The sequence below is a fragment of the Hibiscus syriacus genome, unplaced genomic scaffold (genome assembly GCF_006381635.1).
Source record: "Hibiscus syriacus cultivar Baekdansim isolate YM2019G1 unplaced genomic scaffold, ASM638163v2 tig00000340_pilon, whole genome shotgun sequence".
In the NCBI taxonomy this organism is placed as follows: domain Eukaryota; kingdom Viridiplantae; phylum Streptophyta; class Magnoliopsida; order Malvales; family Malvaceae; genus Hibiscus; species Hibiscus syriacus.
The window spans coordinates 9,910,349-9,927,588 of record NW_024061783.1 but is presented as its reverse complement, the minus strand read 5'-3'; the positions used below and the strand labels follow the sequence as shown (position 1 = coordinate 9,927,588).

At 35.5% G+C, this 17,240-nt stretch overlaps 1 protein-coding gene and 1 pseudogene across 1 annotated transcript; both read left to right on the top strand.

Annotated features, from left to right (window-relative positions):
- The first annotated feature begins 3,377 nt into the window (after window positions 1-3,377).
- LOC120199757 (putative UPF0481 protein At3g02645) lies at window positions 3,378-5,096 on the top strand. The gene has a single exon (XM_039200770.1). The coding sequence runs from the start codon at window positions 3,378-3,380 to the stop codon at window positions 5,094-5,096; it is 1,719 nt and encodes a 572-aa protein (XP_039056701.1).
- A 5,887-nt stretch (window positions 5,097-10,983) lies between these two features.
- On the top strand, window positions 10,984-13,864 carry LOC120204116 (annotated as a pseudogene).
- The last annotated feature ends 3,376 nt before the right edge of the window (window positions 13,865-17,240 follow it).

The window sequence follows — 17,240 nt, the reverse complement described above, 5'->3', positions numbered from 1 at the left end:
TTGCAAACGGAATAAATGTTAGGGGACTGTATTGCAAGTTTTAAAAGTTGAGGGACCTAAATGCAAGCTTCAGAAATGTTCAGTGATCATTACTATACTTTACCCTAAAAAGAAATAGAAATAAAGCTATTAATATATCGTATTTCTCCCGTCTAAATTGCATAGAAAACAAAATATCACGTACGGACACGTGATTTTATATTGATAAACAAATTTATAAAATTTTAGTAGGAAAAAGTTAGATTATTAATAAAAAATATGATGATAAATCGAAAATTCCAGCGATGATGTAATTAACATACACATGTTGAAGAAACTCGTTGATTTCATTCGTGATGTCTTCGGCTTTGACACGAGGAAGCGTTCCAATCGAGTCGATCATCTTGTTGGCATTATCGGTCTCTTGTTTAAGATCATCAGGCACATACTTTTTGTTCAGAACAATATTCTTGGCTGATATAAGTAAATTCTGTATGCGTATAAGACTTTCGTAAATGCTTATTCCTTTATTCACCAGGTAGTCTGTAAAACTTTTAACACTGTCCACGAATCTTTTCTCTCCACTGAACATCACAGAACTCCCAACACTGAAAACCCAGATATATATCACGCATTAACAGCAGATTCTATTCAGATTAACGTAGATGACAGCATGAAATTCTACTTACATTGCAGTTATTGAGAAGACGATGAGACAGACGAGGGAGATTGCATAAACATATTGAGAATAGCATAGGGTTTCTTGCGACGGCAGAAGCAGAAACAGAAGCAAGCAGAAAGAAGAAATATACCCACCACCACGAACCAAATTACAGCCACCACCACGAATGGAACTGCACTGAAACCGACTGCATACACAAATTATATACTTCATTATATCAACCCTAAATGAACATCATCAATAGGGTTTTAGAAATCTTACTGCAAAGTAATGTTTGTTAGTTATATTCCATCCTCCTGTATACATACGGAAGTTATCTGTAGGATCAGGCCTCTTTGTCTGATTCTCAGCTAAAATCATGGAATAATTCTTCTGTTTAGTTTCTTCCATTTTTCGCTTCACCAATCTCAGAACTCCTGCATGTAAAAAGAAGGAAGCGTTTCTTTTACACTAACAATTTTTTCCAGTTTCTTGAGAAAAAAGAAATCTATTTGTTACCGTCGGGTTGCAGATCAGCGGTGTCGTTTTGTCGAACATGAGAAAGTGAAAAGAAAGTTGATAAAATAAGAAACAAAGGTGGGACGATAAAGAAAGGATTCTGAAGGTATTTAGGCCTAAACGTCATCATTTTCTGCAATTTTTGTTTCCCTCTGTTGTTTAATCTAACTGGATGGATCTTTCCTATGAAGAAACGAAGAAGGGACTGTGCAATGCATTTAATTTAACATGAAGTTTAACTGAGTTGAATGCATGTGTCCTTGAAGAGCGTATTGTTGTCTGTAAACACGTATTTACTATTTCTGAATATCTAAATTTGTCTGTAAATTGTTATTATCCGTTTGACCAAACCACCATGTGGGGAAATTTTTTTTCCCAAATAATAATGTATTAAAAAAGTTTTAACATTTTTGTTTGATTATTATTTAGGCTGCAATGACAATTATTTCTTGTTTCAAAATTGTAGGTCAAAGCAGCTTCACACATCAACCTATCAATATCACTTGTTATACCCCATCCGATTCTCCTCCGCAAGCAAGACAAATCTCCGCTTCACACATCAAGACCCTTGAAAAGAACTTCTCCGTAACTAAAACCTGGATGAACATATCCGGACATAGGATTTTCGGAGCTTGAAATATCTCGGGGAAGACGAGATCCTTTGATATGATATCTGATAGATCTCACGAGATCTGTCAGAGCCAAATCGATCGACAGCTGACCACATCTATTAGGTCCATATATCTTGTCAGCCTATGAATAACTATCATGTCTCTATGTTTTATACTAATACTAAGAGTCGCTATAAATCTTCTGAACCAAGATTAAGATCAAGACCGAGAGAAGGGATTGAAACCTTCTTCTTCTTCATTCATCTTTCCTCTACCTCCTGACAGAAACAAATAATATTGAGATTGACAAACAATCGTTTAATCATCGATTGCGACTTTCCACCCAAACTATAAGAGGTGAACTATCAATGACTATCATAATCCACTTGTTCTTATCAACAACTAATACGGTGAACATGGAATACCTCCTACAATAAAAGAATCACTTGAAATGCACCGCAAAGGCAAAATAACCAATATCACCTCACTTTCTTACGAAAATCTCACCCCAATGTATTTTATTGTTTCATACCGATGCCTACAAAAAGGAGTTGTAGAGCTTGCAAGCTGGTTAAAGACCCCTCGTCAAATAAAGGGGAAGACATGACACTCTGCTTATCAGGATTACCCTTCTTAGAAGCGTTGAAAATGAGCGAGGCTATTTTGGGCCTTACTTTTACGAAGCATATATATCCCCTTCACCTGCCCCCCCAAAGCAACTGCAACCAAAATAGCGGCCCGAACATATGAACGGGGAAGCTGGCTATCACCTTCATTAAGCATCACTGTCACCGCGTGCGAGAGAGATTTCTACAGAGAAGAGTTGGATGTTTCTATTGGCAGTGTCAAGTTCAAGTTTCGGATAAGTTGACTTAAAACCATAAATTGAATTCAAATTAGGCTTTATGAAAAAACTTGAATTTTCTTCTACCTTACTAGAACAAGAGGATTCGATGGAAGTTGTTCATCAGCGAGGGAAGGCCAAAATCTCCGATGGTTCAGAAACCGTGGCAAAATCAAATAACTAATTCATTTGAGGTGAATGTAATCACTTTTGTTGTGTTTGTTAGGTTAGATTGGTCATTACCATGTATGTTAGGTTAGATGGTTCAGAAACCGTGGCAAAATCAAATAATGCACATATATGATATTTGCTGATCACCTAGAACACAAAGGATAGCAACATTTGTTATTGGTAAAATTGATAAGTTATATGATTTTATTGCTTATGAAATATATTGAGATTATTGGTATATTTATTTATGTTCGAGATGTAATATGAAAAAAGAGAGCCTATGAAGCTACATGATGATTCTAGAGACATTGGTAAGTACTGTCGAGATTAAAATACAATTAGTATATCATAGAGTTTATACAAATATTATAAGACTTCGATCTTTTCAGTGACATAGAGACGATGATTTGGTTGGACTTGCGTCGAGAATAAGAATTATCAATTCATTTGTGTTTCGGTTTATTCTTTTCAATCACTTAGATCAATGGTTACTTCAATATTATATTTTAAAGAAATCTATGCGGTAACGTATTTCTCAAATTCCTTTATTAAGTAAAAAGGAACCGAACAAAGTAACTGTTCCATAGCATTAATGGCGACGATCTTTATGCTATTGAACGCCGGCATTAAGGCTTCATCTTCACAACTCCAACACCACCAAATTCAATCCCCAAAGCTTCAAAATCAACAAGTTTTTATTTCCCCCCCCCCCCCAATGGCTTCAATATCGTCCACATCGGCTTCACATTTCGATGAGCTTCGATGGCTTATCAACATCCGTCGTTCCTTGGCTGAAGAACTTGAAGAAGAAGAAGAAATCGAAGTCCCCGTTTCCATTTTCAACGTCCCCAAAGCCCTGATGCTAACTGATCCTGAATCTTACGTCCCTCAATTGGTTGCTCTCGGTCCTTACCATTATTGGCGCCCCGAGCTCCATGAGATGGAAACCTACAAACTCGCGGCAGCCAAAAGAACCCAGAAACACCTCCAGTGCCTTCAGTTCCATACTCTTGTTGAAAACCTGATGAGATTTGAACCCCGGATTCGGGCGTGTTATCATAAGTATCTGCATTTCGACGGTGAAACTTTAGCTTGGATGATGGCCATTGATGCTTCGTTCTTGCTGGAGTTCCTACAAATCTATGGTATCCGACAAGGGAAGAAGACACTATCACGTATGTCGGCTCACAATTCGATTCTGAGAGATGTTGTGATGCTTGAGAATCAGATACAACTGTTCATTCTTCGAAAAGTGCTTGAAATCCAGAATTCGTCGTTGGAATCGGCTGATGAATTGTTGGTTTCAATGTTGAATGGATTATCTAAAGAGCTCTCCCCTCTCAGGACGATGGACCACTCGGTGAAGATTGATGTCTCAACGTGTGCTCATGTTTTGAACTTCCTTCACGACACGATCGTCCCCAAGCTTGATGAAGAACAATGTGAAACAAGCGAACCAGAAGACAATAAAACGAGTGATTCCCAAGTTCCGAAACAACTGCTCAGTGAGTCATGGAATCTGGTTTCTAGGATGAAGAGAAATTCATTCAGAATCATCAAAGCTTTGCTGCATTCGAGACCAGCTAGAGTCTTGCTTAAGTTACCGTTGAAAATCGTCTCTAATCTCCCTGGAATTTTAATCCTGAAGCAACTGATTAAACATGTGTTCTTCCCACAAGACAACGAAGAACGAGAAGCGAAACCGGACCACGGTTCAGGCCGGAACAAGCCACCTCCGGCGGAGGAGATCGCCATTCCATCCGTCGAGGACCTATTAAAATCAGGAGTCCGTTTCATCCCCACCAATGGGAACATATCCAAAATTACATTTGACCCCAACACTGTCACATTCCATCTCCCAACCGTCACATTAGACATCAACACAAAGGTTGTCTTAAGGAACTTGGTCGCATACGAAGCGTCGAAAGCATCGGGGCCGTTGGTTTTCACACGATACACCGAACTAATGAACGGGATCATCGATACCGAGCAAGATGTGAAGCTACTGAGCGAGAAGGGGATAATATTGAACCATCTGAAGAGTGATGAAGAGGCTGCAGAGTTGTGGAACGGGATGAGTAAATCCATCAGATTGACCAAAGTTGCCTTCTTGGATAAAGTGATCGAAGATGTTAACAAGTATCATAATTACAGATGGAATGTTAAAGCCAGGAAATTCTTCAAACAATACGTATATGGTTCATGGCAGTTGTTAACATTGTTAGCTGCAATTATGATTCTGATTTTGTTGACATTCCAGACCTTTTGCTCCGTTTATAGCTGCTCTCGAGTATTACGAATTCAAGCCTAGGATTGAATTCATTTTCCTATACCCCTATAAAACAATATTTTTTTCTCAAGGCCAAGTAACTTTATTACATTTACCAAATAATCACCGATGCGACTAGGGTTGTAAATGAGCATAACGTTTATTAAACTCGTCGTATAATATTTGTTTATTAAACTAAATAAAAGGTAAAAAGAAAGTGTTGAATTTAGAGGGAAAACCAGTGAATCTATACAGCATGTTTGTAAACGAATGCTAATCACCTCCTTTATACAGTTCCCTATTTCACCAACCGAGCGAACTTCTCCCCTAAACTGCCTGTGATTTCGTTCTTCCCAAATACAATACAAAAACTGTCCAAGCAAGCTTAAGGATACAAACAATGGACTTTCCTTTCAACTATCCACCGCCCAACACATAGTAGCTTCCCATCCAAACTACCCATGCTGCAGTCCACAACGTTGCAGTACACTACCCCAAACCTTGTAAGAGTAAGAACATAAAAAGATGGTTTTTTTGTCTCAACAGTAATTCCACACAGGATACACATTCCATCCGTATTAACACCCATGCGTGCAAGCCTATCTTTAGTTGGTAGTTTATCCAAAATTCCCATCCCGGCAATAATCGAGTATTTGAGCACATGTTGTAACATCCCGAAATTCAGGGTAAGTGACTAAATTGCAAATTTTGAAAATTATGTGCTTGATTTTGAAATAAATTAAAAGTTCATGGATTTAGTAGTAAAGTTGGAAAATAACAAGGGTGTTATGGTCTTTTCTAAGAGAAGATTTTTATTTTCCCTTATTAAGGAAACCACGTGGGAAAGGAGAGAATTATCCAGAGTCTTCTTCTCCAGCTTCTTCTTCTCCCCGTAAGCCTCATTTAAAGGTGAGTTTAATTTCAGCTGTTTAATTCTTGGATTTATAAGTTGATTTTGATTCTTGGAGTATCATATAAGCTTAAGGAAAGCTTATATAAGCTTTAAACATCAAGAATAGAGAATTAGAAAGGAAATGATATGAAGGGTGTAGAAATGAAATTTTGTTATAGAAAGGTTTTTGAAGTTCTAAAGATGGATTTGACTTGTCAAGGGTATAATTAAGAAGCTAGAAGCAATAGAATTGAATTTGGAACATGTTGAAAATTTAATGGAATTCTTGAATTACATATGGAAAATAGGATTTTGATGTTAAAGAGGTGATTAATGAATAGGAATGAGTTTGAATATGAGTATGTAAGTTAAAAATAAGAAAGGGGATGATATATGAAGTATTAAGCTGAAAAGAGTGGATTTTCGGGCATAAAAGAGGATTATGGGCAGAGTGCATCGATGCACATTCATAGTGCATCGATGCATCAAGGTTAAAACCCAGAAATTGTTTGAAGGTGTATCGATGCATTGGTAATGCATCGATACACTCTTTTAAAATAGAAACATCGAATGCAATTAGTGCATCGATGCATAAGTCATGCATCGATGCATCCCTATAATAATACAACATCGAATGCATTTTATGCACCGATGCATCAGTAGTGCATCGATGCATACCTTCATTAAAAGATGAAATTGGCTTTTCTCTGAGCCTAAGGAGTGATAGTTTCGAATATATCAATCAGTATACTGATAAGTATTAATGTATTATTATGTAGATATAGAATGAAAGCTTGTTCCGGAACAAACTAAGGATTAGGATTGATTCAAAACAACGAGGCCCAGGTGAGTGCAATTTAAATTGTACTTATGTACCAAATAAACATTGGCTTGCGATGAGCCAGTGATGGAGTCACTATGGTAAGAAGGGACTCCTAAAAATGTTATTTGAATTGTGATTCCTATGTTTGCATGAGTGCATGAAAATGGCTACATATGTTATATGCATTGCATATGTTACATGAATTGAATGAATATATGTTAGTGTGATAAGCTTTGTGAACTGGTTTAAATAGTGTATGTGATTATATAAGTTTATAATATAAATATGTGATATAAGACATAAGTAAAGAACTATATGATATTAGATAAGATAAACATATGCTATTATAATTGACTATAGGATCGCGAACTATGTAAAAATAGCAAGGACTTATGTGATAGCAAGAGAAAATGATATAAAATAGATGATATAGATATAAATGATAAGTTAAACGACATAGACATATGTGATTATATGAAAAAGAATATAAGTTATGTGATTATGAACATGTGGATATAGGTCTAGTTGAGGATATAATAACAAGATATAAATTACTCGAGTTAAATATATGAGAATTAGTATAACCAACTTATGAGATGAAATGAAAAGTGAGACAAGTTAAATAACATTGACCTATAGGACAATATGAAAATAATATATAAATTAGGAGACATTGACAGAAGTGATTATATGAACATGTAAGATAAGCTATATGGGAAGAGTTATGGGCTTAAATGAACATATAATATATGAGTCATATAGTAAAGATCTATGAAGCTATAGGAAGATGTTATGGGAGTTATGTGATGATAAGTTATAAGAATATATAGGTAACAAGTTATGTGAAATTGAATTAAGTAAATATATGAAACTAGGATATAAATAATGTGAGATAAGTTATAGGGCATTGATATACGAACTATATGAAAGTATGTACATGAATATATGTATAAGTTTATATGTTATTCCATGTGATATATGATGTATATATGAACATATGTGAATAAGATATGACATGTGTGTTTACATGAAAAATGAGAAATGATATAATCCATATGAAATGATCTACGTGATTACATGCACTTGAGATAAAGGTTATATGATATGAGATGTATGTTCACACATACATATGGTATGTGACAGAAGAAAAGGAACAAGTGATATGAAACATAAGAATAATGCCCATAGTATATGATATGAGAGCTATAGGTATAGTTGGCATGCCAAGAGTCGAGGGTTCTACGTGGTCCTTCGGGACATGTATGTAATTATGTGGAACCTATATGTAGTACTTAGGTACACTTATTGGAGCCATTGTATTATGTATGTGGTTCTTAAGGAGTAGTCCTTCGGGACATAGTGGTCCTACGGGACATATACAGTGGTCCTACGGGACATATACAGTGGTCCTTCGGGACATAGTGGTCCTACGGGACGAATACTGAACTAAGGTTCGGTGCCCCATGAGGGAATTGATACGAGCTGTGGTGACAGCATTAGTGCACAACCTCAATGTACTCACATACCTCTATTCTCAATAATATACGTGGGCAATTGAAATACAAACTTTAAAGTGAAAGTGGTACAAGAAGGTAAGTTTCGTATGTGCATGATATGATTATATATGTTATCGTGTAATAGATACATGCATATTGAAATGTCATGATCAAATGTTTAGAATACATATTCATCGGATGAAATGGGTATTGATTGGAAAAATGTATGATATTATATGATAGATATGTTAATGATAATGATAGTATTTGTACAGGTATGTGTTTTGTTATATGAAATGTTCAATGGTTTTTATTATATGTTTATATGCCTCACTAAGTCAACGACTTAGCGTGTGATTGTTTCACACGTAGGTTTCGAGAAGAGTAAAGAGCAATATGGAGCAGGACAGGTCAGTTACTTCTTACCGAAGATCAGATCAGAAAAGATGTTTTGAATTAGATGTATTTTGTACATTGAAAATGGTTGGCATGTAAATAAATGTCTGAATTGTATATTCACTGAACGGTTTTGCAAAAACATTTAAGCTCTGAATAGTTCTGGAAATCTTTTGAATAAGCTATATGTATAAAAGTTTTAAATTACTCACTATTTTATACAAGTAAATGTTTTGAAAAAGTCAATGTGACACCTCAGACTCGAATCCAGGTCGGGTACACGTGGGGGTGTTACACATGTAGTGGGAACCAAATGAGCCTATGCCACTGCACTCTAGCCCTCTTTTCCCAATTTGTCCCAAACCCATCTGCTAGTAACCACCGACCAGTTAACACCATTCTCGAATAGATCTTTAGCCTCATTCCAAAAGTTCAAAAGTTACCTTAAGGTCCAGCTATAATGAGGCTTACAAACCACTCGTCAATAATCCTCACCCTTAAAAGGAGTAATACTCCTTTACCTGAGTTACCCAAAGAGATCCCTTCCCTGCCAGTATACTTTTGATAAGAAGGAAACTGCAAGTTCTTGACACCCAACTCCCCCTCAGTTTTCAATGAGCAAATTTGCTGCCAATTAATACGAGCTCCCTGCTCAGGGAAATCACTCCCTTTCCAAAACAATCGCATACACATTTGCTCGATCTTTTTGATCACCACCTTAAGTAGAATAATCTGTCTGCACCAGTAATTAGATACACTAAACAGAACAGCTTTGATAAGCTGCAACCGACCACCATAACTGAACACCTTCCTCGACCAAGTTCCAAACTTACCCTGAATCTTGTCCAACAAAGGGAAGCAATCCTTCTTGGCAAACTTCCTCGTAACTAAAGGTATACCAAGATACCTAACTGACAGCCTCCCCCACTTAAAACCAGTCACAATTTGCATTTCAGTGAGTCTACTCTCCTCAAGACCACAAGCAAAAAACTCAATTTTATTAGCATTAAGCTTCAACCCATACATCTCATAGTGTTCCAGCACACTAAACACCCCCACAATCGAATCAATAGAGCCATCATAAAAAATGAACAAATTATCTGCAAAGCGCAAACGAATGAGAGAGATTCTCCTGCACTTAGGGTGATACTAAAAAATCTCATTCTGAGCAGCAGCAACATTCAATAAACAAGATAGAACATTCACCACTAAGATAAAGAGATAAGGGGACAAGGGGTCCCCTTACCTCACCCCCTAGTACCCTTGAAAAACCCCCACCAGAGTGCCATTAAAAGAAACTGAAAATATGGAGGAAGTGACACACTCCTTGATCCACTCTCTAAATATCTCAGGTAATTCAATAGCTTCAAGAACACTCATCAGGAATTGTCAATCAATTGAGTCAAATGCATTTTGCAAGTCAATTTTAGTAGTGCACCTAGGAAAAAGCGACTTTCTTGAATAACCTCTGGCAAGTTAAGAGTATTATCTATTATATTTCTCCCTTTAATGAATGCAGACTGGCTAAGAGAGATCATCCCAGGAAAATAAACAGCTAGCCTTGAAACCAACGCTCTAGTAATAGTTTTGTACATAACAACGAAGCAGGAGATATGACGAAAATCTTTAGCCATGTAAGCACTAGGAGTTTTGAGAACTAGGACAATAGCAGTTGCATTGAAAGCTGACAGCAATAAAGTCATCCTTAATTATCTCCCATGCAGCCTTAAAAAATCCAAGTTGCAATGGAACATGTTAATATTTAAGTTTTTGTTTGTTTGTTTAATTAATATTTCTGAACATATAAATAAACACTAAAAGAATATGTTAAAAAACATATTTATAAATATTAAATGAATTGAATACGTATATCTTAAAAAATAAACAAATGGACAGTTACACTAAATTAAAATTTTAAATGAACGTAGTCTTGTTATTACTGATAAGAATTGTAATTTTTTGTTATTGGGTTAAATAAGCCTACGTTGCAAATTGCTATGGGTCAAGTAATCCAATTCACCAATGAAATTACTTAAGTTTTGCATTCATCCTACTGTCAAAACCTAACCCTGATCATTTTCTTCACCCGCCTCTCATTCTCTTAACCTTCATACATGTTCTTCTCCGGCCGTCGTATACGCCGTTTAACAGCCGGTTATTAAACTTTAACCTCGTTTTATATAATATGAAGATGTTTAATTCTACAAGTGCATGCATTTTGCCTAAATTGAAATACATCAATTTGGGGGAATTTTGAAATTCAATAATTTGTGTGCGTATTTGGATTCAGTCAGAATCAGTTCATAACCATTTGTTGGATTGTTAACAATCTTTCTGTCCCAGACGTCACCTTTTATTTATTCCACTTCGAAACCCTTTCTTTTTGGCAAATAAATCTCCAATGCCCAAAAATATCTCAAAAGGGAAGAAACAATGGGTTCTCTCCAGCTTTTCCACAGCATTTCAGTTTCGGTTTCTCCGGCGACTAATCTCCGCCGTCCGTTAAACAAAGGGAAACTGTGTGCCTGTCTAAAAGTGGACGTGGAACCACCGAATCCGTCGAAACTAAAGTCGAGCAGAAGCAAAGACGTGATAGAGGAAGAAGGGCGAGTTCTCGTTGGAACGTATGCTAGAGCTCCGGTGGTGCTTTCCAGTGGCAAGGGCTGTAAATTGTACGATTCCGAAGGGCGAGAGCTTCTTGATTGTGCAGCTGGGATTGCCGTCAATGCGCTTGGTCATGGGGATCCTGATTGGATCAGGGCCATTACAGAGCAAGCTAATGTGCTTACTCATGTTAGTAATGCCTATTATTCAGTTCCTCAGCTGAGGCATTTTCTTATTGAACTTTACACCTTTTAGGTTTTTTATTATGGGTAATTTCTGGGTTTTTATTCCCCCCCCCCCCTTCTTTAAAACTATATGTTTAGTTGTATTTAACTTCCATTTTTGTTATTGGATTATTGATTTTAAGCTATGCCTACGTTCTTTTTAAGAGAACAAATAGAGGCCAGTGTCTCTGAAATGTTATTAGATAACATAAACTAGTGATACTAGGTAAAATCATGCCTAGGATGTAAACGAGCTGAGTCGAGTTTGAGAATTACTGAACTCGACTCGAAAAGTTTAAATCTAAGTTCGAAAACTCATGAGCTTAAAACTTGTAAGCTCGACTCGAACTCGAAATAAAAAATTGAAGTTCAATTCGAGCTCGAAAAAACTTGGACTCAAAACATTCTCTAACTTAGCTTAACTGAAGCTCGAATTCGAACTCGAACATGAACTTTAAGTACTTAAAAACTCAAGTTTCAGCTCTTTAAGAACTTGAGTTTGAGTTCAAATCGAATTCATTCGAGTGTTAACAAAGTTTTAACTGAGTTGAACTCGAGTAGTTTGGGATCTGTCTCGTTTCTTTGACAGCCCTAATCATGAGAGTAGTGACTTACAGAATCCGCATTAGTGTATTAGTGACAATGCGTTTTCTTTGTTACATGGAAATTCTTTTCTCTTTTTCCTGATAAATGAACGGTTTGATGAATATGGAAGATATACTAAATTTAGCTAATAGTTCATGTTTTAAACCTATTTGACAGAATGGTATATTTTCCTGTTCTAGGTGGAGCTTGCAAAACGCCTGGTGGCTAATTCGTTTGCGGATCGTGTATTTTTCACGAACTCTGGAACAGAAGCAAATGAAGCTGCTATTAAGTTTTCCAGGAAATTTCAAAGATTTATCCATCCCAATAATGAACAGCCTGCCACTGATTTTATCTCGTTTACTAATAGCTTCCATGGTAGGACGATGGGATCCCTTGCTTTGACAAGTAAAGAGCATTATCGTTCACCATTCGAGCCTGTTATGCCTGGAGTTACTTTCCTGGAGTATGGCAACATACAGGCTGCAAAAGATCTTATCGAACTTGGAAAGATAGCTGCGGTATTCGTTGAACCAATTCAAGGTGAAGGTGGAATATACAGTGCGACAAAAGAATTTCTGCAGGGTTTGCGTTAGGCATGCGATGATGCTGGATGCCTTTTGGTTTTTGATGAGGTACACTGCTTCCCATCTCCTAGAAACAAGTTCAATTCAGATGTTAGATCATATTCTATAAATGTCTTTGGTCAGATCTTATTTGTGGTTCGATCTCATGCTTCCTTTTCCCTTTTTATAATTTCTCGAACAACCCGAAGGACAGATTAGAGTATGCAAAACAAGTTTATATATTTCCTAATAGTATATATAGTCTGCTTGAAACAAAACTATAATATATTCTCAGTTTACATTGAAATCATATGTCTATTAAAATGGGTCAAGATCCAATTTTCGCACATGGATCATTACTTTGAGTAAACTTTAACTTGTTAGCAATGTGTTTTGGTAGATAAGTAGAAGTAGTCAATCATATTTTATTCTTCATAGGTAACAGAGAAATCACCATTAGTTCCAATTTTAAAGTGAAGAATGCTTTTCTTTGGTGCCTAAAAGGATGTGTAAAGAAGGATTTCTAGCATAAGTTTTGTAGACAATTGAAGATTATGCTGATTTACAACAAGCAGAATGGTAGCTTTGTTTTGTTTTTCTTATAAATAAATTCAGTTCTCCGTGAAATATTTCGAACATTGATCATCATTTTTGCAATTACTCTCTTATTCCCAGGCTCAATGTGGATTAGGTCGAACTGGTTATCTGTGGGCACATGAAGCATACGGTGTTTCCCCGGATATAATGACACTTGCCAAGCCTCTTGCAGGAGGTCTGCCAATAGGTGCTGCTTTAGTAACAGAAAGGGTTTCTTCTGCTATTGTCCATGGAGACCATGGAAGTACTTTTGCTGGTTCACCTCTGGTGTGTGCTGCTGCTATCGCTGTTCTAGATAAAATCACAGATCCTAGCTTCTTGTCCAGCGTCTCAAATAAAGGTCATTTATTCAGAGAACTGTTGACCCAAAAGCTCGGAGGAAATCCCCATGTGAAAGAAGTGCGAGGTTTAGGTCTTATAATTGGAATAGAGCTGGATGTGTCGGCTTCACCGCTTGTTGATGCATGCAGAGATTCGGGTCTTATAGTATTAACAGCAGGGAAAGGAAATGTTGTGAGACTGGTGCCACCGTTGATCATCTCAGAGAAAGAATTGGAACATGCTGCTGAGGTTTTGCAAGAATGTTTATTTGCACTTGATTGTAGTAACTGAGGTCAGGAGAATTGATTACATCATTTTCAGAATATTAATTCATGTTTGGGAATTTGCAGATAAATTATAGATCTGACTCCCATAATTATTCTAAAATTTAAACTCAAGCTGTCATCAGGGGTTTTGATCCATGTAATCTTCTGTGTTCAAGGAACAAGTAGTTGTCTTCCTTGTTATGATAAATGTTCTAACGTTTACATACATGATGTCTTGTTTTGATAGTCATCGTCGATTTTTATTGGGTAAATTATATGGGTGGTCTCTTATGTTTTTGGTCCTTCTGATTTTGGTCATCGATTTAAAAAAAATGGTTTTGGTCCTTTTATGTTATTGGTCCCCTTCTTTTGTTCAATATCTGGTGAAATGAATCCTGCTGCCATTTGAGATTATCAGATGGAAGCTTGGAAAGCCTGAGTTCAGCAGTTGGTAACCTCTTTTTCAAGGGTCCTTGAAATTCAGGCTTGTTTACAGAACATGGGGGTGTTGATAAAATTTTGGGAACGGGAGAGAGAGACGGCGAGGGTTTCTGAGAGGGGGAGGGGATGCCGATGTTGGGGTTTAAAACTTTGGGATTATGATCTAGAAGTGAAGTTTAATAATTTTATTATTTTATTTTATTTTTAATATTACATGCCATAATTAAATATTAATAAAAATATATATATCACTATATAATAATAATATAAGTTACATCGTCAGACTATTAGTTAAAAAACGGATGAACAATCAAAAAAAATTAATAGGTAAAGTTTAGTGATTAAATTGAAAAGAAAATAAAAATACAGTGAGTGAAATATGAGATATTAGAGTTCAATGAGTAAATATGTAGTTTATTCTTAATAAAAATAATTAAATCTTAAACCACTAATTTAATTGTAATATGACATGGTTTTAGGGTTGATAAGCATTTTTTATAGGGAGTGTTTAGAGACGGATATAAGATTCTATGTTAAGAAGCAAATCTCTAAAATTTCAAGAGGGGATAAATTTATAAAATTTCAAGGAGACAAATACATATTTTCAATAAAAAATACTTAGAAAAAATTTAAAATATATGACGGTTTTAAGTTTTCAAGGAACGACTGTCTTTACTCATCCCTTTAATCAATCTCTGAAAAGTATTTTAAGAGATTAATCCACCTCAATAAAAATCGCTTTTCAAAAAAATTGTTAAACCATATTTTATAATGTTTTGATATAACAAATTATGGCAACATATTTTTGGACTAGAATTGAATTTGTTCAAAGTTTTCAAAAGTTTTCAAAAATAATTCAAAGTCCATTAAAATAGAATTTAAGCACAAAATACAACTTTACATTGTAGTATCGATACCATGAGCATAATATCGACACTGGTCATGCCCAATGGCTTGTAATGGCTAGTTTATTTAAATATTATAAATGAAGTACCAATACTCATTAAAGGAGTACCGATACTCCCTGTCCTAAGCAGTTTTATTTTGCAGAAAAATTATCTCCAACATCTCTAAATCATCCACAATGACTAGAAACGACCACAAACTCATTCCAACTTATAAAAACAAGTTGAAGACACTTGAAGAATGGTTAGAACACCTATCCAAGCAATCAAACACAAGAGAAGAGTTTTTCAATCTTTATTTTTCTTTCTCTTGTAAATATTTGTGTTTTAAACTTTATTGCAAATCTTTTATTTGTTTTTAGTGAACTTAATTTTCTTGTAAACACCCTACCTTAGAGAGATTTTTCTTGCTTATATTTTATTTCTTGTGTAAAAGGGGATTGGTTCTAGCTAAGCCAGTGAATAGCCAGGGAGTTTAAAGATTGAACCTTGATCCTGTAAAAAGAAAAAAACAAATTGTTGAGTTAATAGATTGACAAAATATCCAAGAGGGGGGTGAATTGGCAATAAAAACTTTGGTGGAAGCTTTTGCAGAAAATAGAAAATAATTACACATCGATTTAGTGTGGTTCGACTTTCTCAACCAAAGTCTACATCCACTACCTTAGCTATCCACACTAAGGATTTTCCACAAATTCACTAATTTGTCTTTCTTTTGTGGACAAAGAGTAACCTTACAAATCCCTCAAGAATTACACCCCAAATTCTTGAGAACACTCTCTCCCAAAGAGAAAATTACAAATTCCACAAACATACAGAAAAACCTCACAAGGTAGTTTGTTTGCACAATTCTAGAACAATGAAAGAACACTCAAGAATAATACAATTAAGCACAACAAGTGTTCTTGAAAGCAAAATGAATATTGAATGAAAATAGGCTTGAAAATGCTCAAACGATAAGTTCAAGGCTTTCTCTTTGATTCTCTCTCAATTCTTGTTTCTTGTTTTTTATAAATGGCTCCTCAACTTGTTTAAATACACATTGAATCACTTCTGAACGTTGGGGATCATTGGTGAAGTCAATTGAGCCGTTATGGTGTAATTGTCATTTAAAAAATATGTTGGGAGCGTAGGTGTATCGGTACACTCTCAAGGGTGTATCGGTACACTGTGTATAAAATTCAAATATTTCGACCGTTATATGACGAGTGTATCGGTACACACCAGGTGTATCGGTACACTAATTACATTCGATGTTTCAATAGAGCCAGGAGTGTATCGATGCATTGTTTGTGTATCGGTACACAAAATGCATTCGATGTTGGGTATGTATCGATACATCCAAGAGTGTATCGGTACATCCCTTTGTAAAATTAATTTTTGGCTCGAGTATGGTTCGAAATACTTTGTAAAATTTTTTCAAAAAATATTTTAAGACTCAAATACAATTTTACACTTAAGTAAGGATTAAAATTGACATTTGAAAACTTGGAGTAATATTTTTGATATTCGAGTAATTTAATAGAATATGTAATTTTAAAATTGAATAAAATCTTAAAATTCAATAGTACTTTATTTGTTATATCGAAACATCAAAATGTTTTCAACAATCTCCCCCTTTTTGATATAACAAAACATTTGAGTAATTTTAAGATTTTCTTTGAAAATTCATTTTTTTAAATCAATTTTGAAAATTACTCCCTTACTCCCCCTTACTATATTCTCCTCTTTTTTGTTAAATCAAAAAGACTCTATAAAATGTTTTTAAACAAGATAAATTCTCCCCTTAATGAAAATAGCCAATTGATTTATAATTTAAAGCTTAAGCTGCTAAGATCACAATCAAGAAAAATATTAGTCATTAGTTCCAAAATCAATATTCATAAACAATGTGTAATGGTAATTGGTCATATTCACCCTTTCGTCCATAGCATCAAATCGATGATTCATCGCTTCGTTGTTAGCAGTTAAATGAGACTCGATGGATGCAAACCTTAAGTCAAGATTCTCCATAAACGATCGGAAGTATGGAGGCATCTGACTCTCTTGTTGTACCGGCTCGTCATCGGG

Bases quoted from the DNA above. Each gene is read 5' to 3' on its own strand.
- LOC120199757 (XM_039200770.1), top strand. From the start codon at position 3,378: ATGGCGACGATCTTTATGCTATTGAACGCCGGCATTAAGGCTTCATCT.